The following is a 12217-nucleotide window of genomic DNA, read 5'->3' as shown; positions in this document are numbered from 1 at the left end:
TGTGTGACCCCAGCTCATAGACACGTAGGTCACGAGGCCTGCTCCTCCATGACCTGCCCCCGGGACGCTGATATTTAGGCCTTGTTACCCATCACTGATGTGTATGTGACCTGCCGCTAGCCCCGTGCCCCCGGCATCATACACATCCCATACATTTCCTGTAGCCCCGTGCCCCCGGCATCATACTCATCCCATACATTGCCTGTAGCCCCGTGCCCCCGGCATTATACACATCCCATACGTTGCCTGTAGCCCCGTGCCCCCGGCATTATACACATCCCATACGTTGCCTGTAGCCCCGTGCCCCCGGCATTATACACATCCCATACATTGCCTGTAGCCCCGGTATTATACACATCCCATACATTGCCTGTAGCCCCGTGCCCCCGGCATTATACACATCCCATACATTGCCTGTAGCCCCGGCATTATACACATCCCATACATTGCCTGTAGCCCCGTGCCCCCGGCATTATACACATCCCATACGTTGCCTGTAGCCCCGTGCCCCCGGCATTATACACATCCCATACGTTGCCTGTAGCCCCGTGCCCCCGGCATTATACACATCCCATACATTGCCTGTAGCCCCGTGCCCCCGGCATTATACACATCCCATACATTGCCTGTAGCCCCGTGCCCCCGGCATTATACACATCCCATACATTGCCTGTAGCCCCGTGCCCCCGGCATTATACACATCCCATACATTGCCTGTAGCCCCGTGCCCCCGGCATTATACACATCCCATACATTGCCTGTAGCCCCGGCATTATACACATCCCATACATTGCCTGTAGCCCCGGCATTATACACATCCCATACATTGCCTGTAGCCCCGGCATTATACACATCCCATACATTGCCTGTAGCCCCGTGCCCCCGGCATTATACACATCCCATACATTGCCTGTAGCCCCGGCATTATACACATCCCATACATTGCCTGTAGCCCCGTGCCCCCGGCATTATACACATCCCATACATTGCCTGTAGCCCCGTGCCCCCGGCATTATACACATCCCATACGTTGCCTGTAGCCCCGTGCCCCCGGCATTATACACATCCCATACATTGCCTGTAGCCCCGTGCCCCCGGCATTATACACATCCCATACATTTCCTGTAGCCCCGTGCCCCCGGCATCATACTCATCCCATACATTGCCTGTAGCCCCGTGCCCCCGGCATTATACACATCCCATACATTGCCTGTAGCCCCGTGCCCCCGGCATTATACACATCCCATACATTGCCTGTAGCCCCGTGCCCCCGGCATTATACACATCCCATACGTTGCCTGTAGCCCCGTGCCCCCGGCATTATACACATCCCATACGTTGCCTGTAGCCCCGTGCCCCCGGCATTATACACATCCCATACGTTGCCTGTAGCCCCGTGCCCCCGGCATTATACACATCCCATACATTGCCTGTAGCCCCGGCATTATACACATCCCATACATTGCCTGTAGCCCCGTGCCCCCGGCATTATACACATCCCATACATTGCCTGTAGCCCCGGCATTATACACATCCCATACGTTGCCTGTAGCCCCGTGCCCCCGGCATTATACACATCCCATACGTTGCCTGTAGCCCCGTGCCCCCGGCATTATACACATCCCATACATTGCCTGTAGCCCCGGCATTATACACATCCCATACATTGCCTGTAGCCCCGTGCCCCCGGCATTATACACATCCCATACATTGCCTGTAGCCCCGTGCCCCCGGCATTATACACATCCCATACATTGCCTGTAGCCCCGGCATTATACACATCCCATACATTGCCTGTAGCCCCGTGCCCCCGGCATTATACACATCCCATACATTGCCTGTAGCCCCGGCATTATACACATCCCATACATTGCCTGTAGCCCCGTGCCCCCGGCATTATACACATCCCATACATTGCCTGTAGCCCCGTGCCCCCGGCATTATACACATCCCATACATTGCCCGTAGCCCCGGCATTATACACATCCCATACATTGCCTGTAGCCCCGGCATTATACACATCCCATACATTGCCTGTAGCCCCGGCATTATACACATCCCATACATTGCCTGTAGCCCCGTGCCCCCGGCATCATACACATCCCATACATTGCCCGTAGCCCCGTGCCCCCGGCATTATACACATCCCATACATTACCTGTAGCCCCGTGCCCCCGGCATTATACACATCCCATACATTGCCCGTAGCCCCGTGCCCCCGGCATCATACACATCCCATACATTGCCCGTAGCCCCGTGCCCCCGGCATTATACACATCCCATACATTACCTGTAGCCCCGTGCCCCCGGCATTATACACATCCCATACATTGCCTGTAGCCCCATGCCCCCGGCATTATACACATCCCATACATTGCCCGTAGCCCCGTGACCCCGGCACCATACACATCCCATACATTGCCCGTAGCCCCGTGCCCCCGGCATTATACACATCCCATACATTGCCTGTAGCCCCGTGCCCCCGGCATTATACACATCCCATACATTGCCCGTAGCCCCGTGCCCCCGGCATTATACACATCCCATACATTGCCTGTAGCCCCGTGCCCCCGGCATTATACACATCCCATACATTGCCCGTAGCCCCGTGACCCCGGCACCATACACATCCCATACATTGCCTGTAGCCCCGTGCCCCCGGCATTATACACATCCCATACATTGCCCGTAGCCCTGTGCCCCCGGCATTATACACATCCCATACATTGCCTGTAGCCCCGTGCCCCCGGCATTATACACATCCCATACATTGCCTGTAGCCCCGTGCCCCCGGCATTATACACATCCCATACATTGCCTGTAGCCCCGTGCCCCCGGCATTATACACATCCCATACATTGCCCGTAGCCCTGTGCCCCCGGCATTATACACATCCCATACATTGCCTGTAGCCCCGTGCCCCCGACACCATACACATCCCATACATTGCCCGTAGCCCCGTGCCCCCGGCATCATACACATCCCATACATTGCCTGTAGCCCCGTGCCCCCGGCATTATACACATCCCATACATTGCCTGTAGCCCCGTGCCCCCGGCACCATACACATCCCATACATTGCCCGTAGCCCCGTGCCCCCGGCATCATACACATCCCATACATTGCCTGTAGCCCCGTGCCCCTGGCATCATACACATCCCATACATTACCTGTAGCCCCGTGCCCCCGGCATTATACACATCCCATACATTGCCTGTAGCCCCGTGCCCCCGGCATTATACACATCCCATATACCCCGTAGGCCCCGGTCCCGGACATACCGTCACACTGCTGCAGGATCTCCTCTGCAGTGCTGTCGTAGTGGGCCAGAGGATTGCTAGCGTTCCGGTACTAGATGGGAAGAAGATGAGAAGTGACAATGACCCCCGGTCCAAACTACAGAACCACCAGCCGTGTCCAGTACCTGATCCAGAATGTGAGAATTGGGAATCTCATTCTTTAATCTCCAAGCAACCCCCACATGCGACTCTGGAGAATCAAAGCGGGCGTTAGTGGGGGTGCGGACAATCTCTGCTCCCAAAGCCCGGAGGACGTCCACCTGTGCAGAGAGGGAGACGGTGAGGAGACACAACTCCATGTACCATATACACGGAGAAGACATCATGGCCGACCGAGGGTCACTGAGCTCAGCAGCACCACAGGGACAGCAAGGCCGACATATACACTGCAGCCAGGGGGGGTTACACACGACAGGAGCAGAGGTGTGACATATATACATGAACACAGCAGCGGCATAACGTGTATACACGAACAGGAGCAGAGGTGCGACATAAGGGAGGCCGGGCTGGTATACAGGAGCAGAGGTGTAATGTAGGGGAGGCCGGGCTGGTATACCAGGAGCAGAGGCGTGACATAAGGGAGGCCGGGCTGGTATACAGGAGCAGAGGTGTGACATAAGGGAGGCCGGGCTGGTATACAGGAGCAGAGGTGTGACATAAGGGAGGCCGGGCTGGTATACAGGAGCAGAGGTGTAATGTAGGGGAGGCCGGGCTGGTATACAGGAGCAGAGGCGTGACATAAGGGAGGCCGGGCTGGTATACAGGAGCAGAGGTGTAATGTAGGGGAGGCCGGGCTGGTATACAGGAGCAGAGGTGTGACATAAGGGAGGCCGGGCTGGTATACAGGAGCAGAGGTGTGACATAAGGGAGGCCGGGCTGGTATACAGGAGCAGAGGTGTGACATAAGGGAGGCCGGGCTGGTATACAGGAGCAGAGGTGTAATGTAGGGGAGGCCGGGCTGGTATACAGGAGCAGAGGTGTGACATAAGGGAGGCCGGGCTGGTATACAGGAGCAGAGGTGTGACATAAGGGAGGCCGGGCTGGTATACAGGAGCAGAGGTGTAATGTAGGGGAGGCCGGGCTGGTATACAGGAGCAGAGGTGTGACATAAGGGAGGCCGGGCTGGTATACAGGAGCAGAGGTGTGACATAAGGGAGGCCGGGCTGGTATACAGGAGCAGAGGTGTAATGTAGGGGAGGCCGGGCTGGTATACAGGAGCAGAGGCGTGACATAAGGGAGGCCGGGCTGGTATACAGGAGCAGAGGCGTGACATAAGGGAGGCCGGGCTGGTATACAGGAGCAGAGGCGTGACATAAGGGAGGCCGGGCTGGTATACAGGAGCAGAGGTGTGACATAAGGGAGGCCGGGCTGGTATACAGGAGCAGAGGTGTGACATAAGGGAGGCCGGGCTGGTATACAGGAGCAGAGGTGTAATGTAGGGGAGGCCGGGCTGGTATACAGGAGCAGAGGTGTGACATAAGGGAGGCCGGGCTGGTATACAGGAGCAGAGGTGTGACATAAGGGAGGACGGGCTGGTATACAGGAGCAGAGGTGTGACATAAGGGAGGCCGGGTTGGTGCACACTGCCGGGTGGCTGGCACAGTGTGGCCCCCAGTGGTCATTATACCACGTTGTATTTCACGTACTTTTTCCATGCTCATCTTTTCTGGCATCACAATAATGCAGCGATATCCCTTTACTGCAGCAGCCAGGGCCAGACCGATCCCTGAGGAGAGAGACCACAACGTTATATACACAGTACGAGTGGGGGAAGGAGACCGATCCCTGAGGAGAGAGACCACAACGTTATATACACAGTACGAGGGGGGGAAGGAGACCGATCCCTGAGGAGACCACAACGGTATATACACACAGTACGGGGGGGGAGACCGATCCCTGAGGAGAGAGACCACAACGTTATATACACAGTACGAGGGGGGGGAAGGAGACCGATCCCTGAGGAGACCACAACGGTATATACACACAGTACGGGGGGGGGGGAAGGAGACCGATCCCTGAGGAGAGAGACCACAACGTTATATACACAGTACGGGGGGGGGTGGGGGGGGGGCGAGACACCGATCCCTGAGGAGAGAGACCACAACGTTATATACACAGTACGGGGGGGGGGGGGGGCGAGACACCGATCCCTGAGGAGAGAGACCACAACGTTATATACACAGTATGAGGGGGGGGGAGGAGACCGATCCCTGAGGAGAGAGACCACAACGTTATATACACAGTACGAGTGGGGGAAGGAGACCGATCCCTGAGGAGAGAGACCACAACGTTATATACACAGTACGAGGGGGGGGGAAGGAGACCGATCCCTGAGGAGACCACAACGGTATATACACACAGTACGGGGGGGGGGGGAAGGAGACCGATCCCTGAGGAGAGAGACCACAACGTTATATACACAGTATGAGGGGGGGGAAGGAGACCGATCCCTGAGGAGAGAGACCACAACGTTATATACACAGTACGGGGGGGGGGGGGGGGGGCGCGAGACACCGATCCCTGAGGAGAGAGACCACAACGGTATATACACACAGTACGGGGGGGGGGAAGGAGACCGATCCCTGAGGAGAGAGACCACAACGTTATATACACAGTACGGGGGGGGGGGGGGGGGACGAGACACCGATCCCTGAGGAGAGAGACCACAACGTTATATACACAGTATGAGGGGGGGAAGGAGACCGATCCCTGAGGAGAGAGACCACAACGTTATATACACAGTACGGGGGGGGGGGGGGGCGCGAGACACCGATCCCTGAGGAGAGAGACCACAACGTTATATACACAGTACGGGGGGGGGGGGAAGGAGACCGATCCCTGAGGAGAGAGACCACAACGTTATATACACAGTACGGGGGGGGGGGGGGGGGGGGGGGGGACGAGACACCGATCCCTGAGGAGAGAGACCACAACGTTATATACACAGTATGAGGGGGGGGAAGGAGACCGATCCCTGAGGAGAGAGACCACAACGTTATATACACAGTACCGGGGGGGGGGGGGTGGGGGCGCGAGACACCGATCCCTGAGGAGAGAGACCACAACGTTATATACACAGTATGAGGGGGGGGAAGGAGACCGATCCCTGAGGAGAGAGACCACAACGTTATATACACAGTACGAAGGGGGGGGAAGGAGACCGATCCCTGAGGAGACCACAACGGTATATACACACAGTACGGGGGGGGGGGAAGGAGACCGATCCCTGAGGAGAGAGACCACAACGTTATATACACAGTACGAGGGGGGGGGAAGGAGACCGATCCCTGAGGAGACCACAACGGTATATACACACAGTACGGGGGGGGGGGAAGGAGACCGATCCCTGAGGAGAGAGACCACAACGTTATATACACAGTACGGGGGGGGGGGGGGGGGGGGCGAGACACCGATCCCTGAGGAGAGAGACCACAACGTTATATACACAGTATGAGGGGGGGGAAGGAGACCGATCCCTGAGGAGAGAGACCACAACGTTATATACACAGTACGAGTGGGGGAAGGAGACCGATCCCTGAGGAGAGAGACCACAACGTTATATACACAGTACGAGGGGGGGGGAAGGAGACCGATCCCTGAGGAGACCACAACGGTATATACACACAGTACGGGGGGGGGGAAGGAGACCGATCCCTGAGGAGAGAGACCACAACGTTATATACACAGTACGAAGGGGGGAAGGAGACCGATCCCTGAGGAGAGAGACCACAACGTTATATACACAGTACGAGGGGGGGAAGGAGACCGATCCCTGAGGAGAGAGACCACAACGTTATATACACAGTACGAGGGGGGGGGGGGGGGGAGGGGAGACCGATCCCTGAGGAGAGAGGCCACAACGTTATATACACAGTACAGGGGGGGGGGGACCGATCCCTGAGAAGAGAGGCCACGATTATTCTGGAGGATTATTCCAGAAAAACAAGACATTCCACAGGTCCGTGTTGTTGTTTTAGTCGGGGCCCCAGGATCTGGAGGACATGGGAACACGTCCTCCACATCTGCACGAGTGGTGGACACATCAGCGAGCCGCCAGTCATACATGTGTAGGGATCCACGAGAGGATCGCCGCCCCTCGGACACACCAGAGCTGGAGCAGTTGGACTCAATGAGACTCCCTGCCGGTTCTGTATGGTAATCTGCGGGTGCAGGTGGGTCGCAGGGTTCAGTACACAATGTGGGGGGGATCAGTCATACGGCAGTCAGCACCCGCTGTCGAGGGTGTACCAGCCACCTGTAATGTAGGACCTAGTCCTCCTGGTGGTCCCCCATGGTCCCTGTGTAGGGCGCTCACCAGTGTTTCCCGACGTTGGCTCAATGATTGTGTCTCCCGGCTGAAGAATTCCGTCTCTCTCTGCGTCCTCCACCATCCGGAGACTGATCCGATCCTTCACGCTCCCACCAGCATTAAAAAACTCACACTTGGCCACTGCAAGGCACAGACACGAGGAGGAGTAAGAACATGGAGCAAGACGGTAGCCAAGACGAGGAGACCCTCCCGAGGCCGGCTCTACTCACACAGCTCGCACTTCAGGCCCTGTCTCTTCCCAATCTTATTGATCCTGACCAGGGGCGTGTGTCCGATCTTCTGCAGGATGCTGGGGAGGATTTCTGGACTCGGGTTTCTAGACGGGAAGACATCATTTAGTCCCAGCAATAGCCGCAGCAAGTAGAGACGTCTAAGGGGTCTCTGGCCCCTATAATACTCACAGAGGGACATGATGATGAGGCGACTCCGCGGGGGACGTTCCAAGCTGCCACGTGCACTTACTGGGGAGATCGGGACGGATCCACTTCCTGTCAGCGCTGAGCTCGGCATTCACAGCCCCATTACTTACATGAGTGTCAGCGTGGTGAGGACAAGAGACCGATTCCGACACAGGGGGGACAGACGGCATGATGACCTGGAAGGAGACAAGGGTCAGGGCTCAGACAGGTTTCTAATCAGGGCACTGCAGCTTGGAGCACAAAATCCTAAATCTAGGCCCAGAGATCACACATCAGCCACCCGCACATCAGAGGCGGCTCCTCCGCACATCAGAGGCGGCTCCTCACACAGCGGGAGGAGTGCAGGACCCACACCTCAGAGGCTCCTCCTCACACAGCGGGAGGAGTGCAGGACCCACACCTCAGAGGCTCCTCCTCACACAGCGGGAGGAGTGCAGGACCCACACCTCAGAGGCTCCTCCTCACACAGCGGGAGGAGTGCAGGACCCACACCTCAGAGGCTCCTCCTCACACAGCGGGAGGAGTGCAGGACCCACACCTCAGAGGCTCCTCCTCACACAGCGGGAGGAGTGCAGGACCCACACCTCAGAGGCTCCTCCTCACACAGCGGGAGGAGTGCAGGACCCACACCTCAGAGGCTCCTCCTCACACAGCGGGAGGAGTGCAGGACCCACACCTCAGAGGCTCCTCCTCACACAGCGGGAGGAGTGCAGGACCCACACCTCAGAGGCTCCTCCTCACACAGCGGGAGGAGTGCAGGACCCACACCTCAGAGGCTCCTCCTCACACAGCGGGAGGAGTGCAGGACCCACACCTCAGAGGCTCCTCCTCACACAGCGGGAGGAGTGCAGGACCCACACCTCAGAGGCTCCTCCTCACACAGCGGGAGGAGTGCAGGACCCACACCTCAGAGGCTCCTCCTCACACAGCGGGAGGAGTGCAGGACCCACACCTCAGAGGCTCCTCCTCACACAGCGGGAGGAGTGCAGGACCCACACCTCAGAGGCTCCTCCTCACACAGCGGGAGGAGTGCAGGACCCACACCTCAGAGGCTCCTCCTCACACAGCGGGAGGAGTGCAGGACCCACACCTCAGAGGCTCCTCCTCACACAGCGGGAGGAGTGCAGGACCCACACCTCAGAGGCTCCTCCTCACACAGCGGGAGGAGTGCAGGACCCACACCTCAGAGGCTCCTCCTCACACAGCGGGAGGAGTGCAGGACCCACACCTCAGAGGCTCCTCCTCACACAGCGGGAGGAGTGCAGGACCCACACCTCAGAGGCTCCTTATCACAGGACCTCGATGCCCGTGTTACGTGAGCCTACACTCAGGTTACTCAGCCTCTGTCATTGAGAAGATGCTGTAAATGGTCTGCGGACCCCCAGGGCTCAATCATTTTCATGTTTCTGTGCACAGCACACCCTAAGAGGGCCTCTGCAGGGGCCCAATGCTGACCAGATATCCTGCACCTCCACCAGATGGAGTCCTACTAGAGTGACGCACCTCCCCGAGAGGAAACATTTCACCTGAGGAACCGTGACTCAACACCGGAGCCGAGCAGCAGGGAGGGGCGGCAGCACCTCTGCCACCAGCCACACATTCACCTCCATGCCTGGCCCTCATGACCCCTCACCTCCATGCCTGGCCCTCATGACCCCTCACCTCCATGCCTGGCCCTCATGACCCCTCACCTCCATGCCTGGCCCTCATGACCCCTCACCTCCATGCCTGGCCCTCATGACCCCTCACCTCCATGCCTGGCTGCGGAAGGGGAGGGGGCTCTGGGGGGTCCTCACCTCTGGGTCAGGCTCTGGGGGGTCCTCACCTCTGGGTCAGGCTCTGGGGGGTCCTCACCTCTGGGTCAGGCTCTGGGGGGTCCTCACCTCTGGGTCAGGCTCTGGGGGGTCCTCACCTCTGGGTCAGGCTGTGGAGGTAGGGGGGTCCTCATCTCTGGGTCAGGGTCTGGGGGGCTCTTACCTGGCGGCTGCTGCGGTTCCGGATCCTGCAGTGTGCACGGCTGTCAGCTCGCTTGGGACTGAGTTTTCTGCGATTGTCATGCCGGATTCCCATTGGCCAGACGGAAGGCGGTGGTCAAGAGGCTGATTCGTGATTGGATAAAAGGATGGGGGAAGTACTGTCTCCAGGCAACCGCTTCTGGCCAATCAGAAGAGCACGAAACATCCTTGGGCGCAAGACGAGTCACGGGACGATGTGGGCGGAGACTGTTATACTATGAGAGCGACACGCAGACTGATGCAACACCTAATGCGCAGTCATAGAATGCAGCAGCGGGACGTCATAGCCCGCAACACGGCGCCTGGACGGTAATAGCCCGGCGTGTGACGTCATAACCCCATATAATACTGATAACACGGCGTGTGAGGTAATTACACCATATAATACTGATAACACGACGTGTGAGGTAATAATTACACCATATAATACTGATAACACTGTGTGTGAGGTAATAATTACACCATATAATACTGATAACACTGTGTGTGAGGTAATAATTACACCATATAATACTGATAACACGGCGTGTGAGGTAATAATTACACCATATAATACTGATAACACGGTGTGTGAGGTAATAATTACACCATATAATACTGATAACACGGTGTGTGAGGTAATAATTACACCATATAATACTGATAACACGGTGTGTGAGGTAATAATTACACCATATAATACTGATAACACGACGTGTGAGGTAATAATTACACCATATAATACTGATAACACGGTGTGTGAGGTAATAATTACACCATATAATACTGATAACACGGTGTGTGAGGTAATAATTACACCATATAATACTGATAACACGGTGTGTGAGGTAATAATTACACCATATAATACTGATAACACGGTGTGTGAGGTAATAATTACACCATGTAATACTGATAACACGACGTGTGAGGTAATAATTACACCATATAATACTGATAACACGGTGTGTGAGGTAATAATTACACCAGATAATACTGATAACACGGTGTGTGAGGTAATTACACCATATAATACTGATAACACTGTGTGTGAGGTAATAATTACACCATGTAATACTGATAACACGACGTGTGAGGTAATAATTACACCATATAATACTGATAACACGGTGTGTGAGGTAATAATTACACCATGTAATACTGATAACACGACGTGTGAGGTAATAATTACACCATATAATACTGATAACACGGTGTGTGAGGTAATAATTACACCAGATAATACTGATAACACGGTGTGTGAGGTAATTACACCATATAATACTGATAACACGGTGTGTGAGGTAATAATTACACCATATAATACTGATAACACGGTGTGTGAGGTAATAATTACACCAGATAATACTGATAACACGGTGTGTGAGGTAATAATTACACCATATAATACTGATAACACGGTGTGTGAGGTAATAATTACACCATATAATACTGATAACACGGCGTGTGAGGTAATAATTACACCATATAATACTGATAACACGGTGTGTGAGGTAATAATTACACCATATAATACTGATAACACGGCGTGTGAGGTAATAATTACACCATATAATACTGATAACACGGTGTGTGAGGTAATAATTACACCATATAATACTGATAACACGGTGTGTGAGGTAATTACACCATATAATACTGATAACACGGCGTGTGAGGTAATAATTACACCATATAATACTGATAACACGGTGTGTGAGGTAATTACACCATATAATACTGATAACACGGCGTGTGAGGTAATAATTACACCATATAATACTGATAACACGGTGTGTGAGGTAATAATTACACCATATAATACTGATAACACGGCGTGTGAGGTAATAATTACACCATATAATACTGATAACACGGTGTGTGAGGTAATTACACCATATAATACTGATAACACGGCGTGTGAGGTAATAATTACACCATATAATACTGATAACACGGTGTGTGAGGTAATAATTACACCATATAATACTGATAACACGGTGTGTGAGGTAATAATTACACCATATAATACTGATAACACGGCGTGTGAGGTAATAATTACACCATATACAGGGCCGGTTCTAGACAAAGTGGGGCCCTGGGCAAAAATAAAAGTGGGGCCCCAAAATAAAACTATTTTATGACCAGTCACAGTCAGCAAGAGGCTCCTTTAGT

General features: G+C 54.7%; 1 protein-coding gene across 2 annotated transcripts in view; it reads right to left on the bottom strand.

The window, feature by feature from the left end:
• Positions 1-10254, bottom strand: part of CBS (cystathionine beta-synthase) — a 15091-nt gene extending 4837 nt beyond the window's left edge. The window contains exons 1-7 of one of the 2 annotated variants that reach the window (XM_072139055.1): positions 10026-10254; positions 8031-8224; positions 7839-7945; positions 7615-7749; positions 4946-5025; positions 3425-3559; positions 3282-3351 (exon numbers count right to left, since the gene is read on the bottom strand). In XM_072139055.1, the coding sequence (XP_071995156.1) occupies positions 3282-3351; positions 3425-3559; positions 4946-5025; positions 7615-7749; positions 7839-7945; positions 8031-8224; positions 10026-10118 (814 nt within the window). In that variant the 5' untranslated portion in view covers positions 10119-10254. The remainder of the gene's footprint in view (positions 1-3281; positions 3352-3424; positions 3560-4945; positions 5026-7614; positions 7750-7838; positions 7946-8030; positions 8225-10025) is intronic. The other variant, XM_072139056.1, reaches the window with a different exon arrangement.
• Between the last annotated feature and the right edge of the window lie 1963 nt (positions 10255-12217).

This window comes from Engystomops pustulosus, chromosome 2 (assembly GCF_040894005.1).
Source record: "Engystomops pustulosus chromosome 2, aEngPut4.maternal, whole genome shotgun sequence".
Taxonomy (NCBI): Eukaryota; Metazoa; Chordata; class Amphibia; order Anura; family Leptodactylidae; genus Engystomops; species Engystomops pustulosus.
Note: the sequence above shows the minus strand (reverse complement) of the source record. Positions and strands in the feature narration are given on the sequence as shown.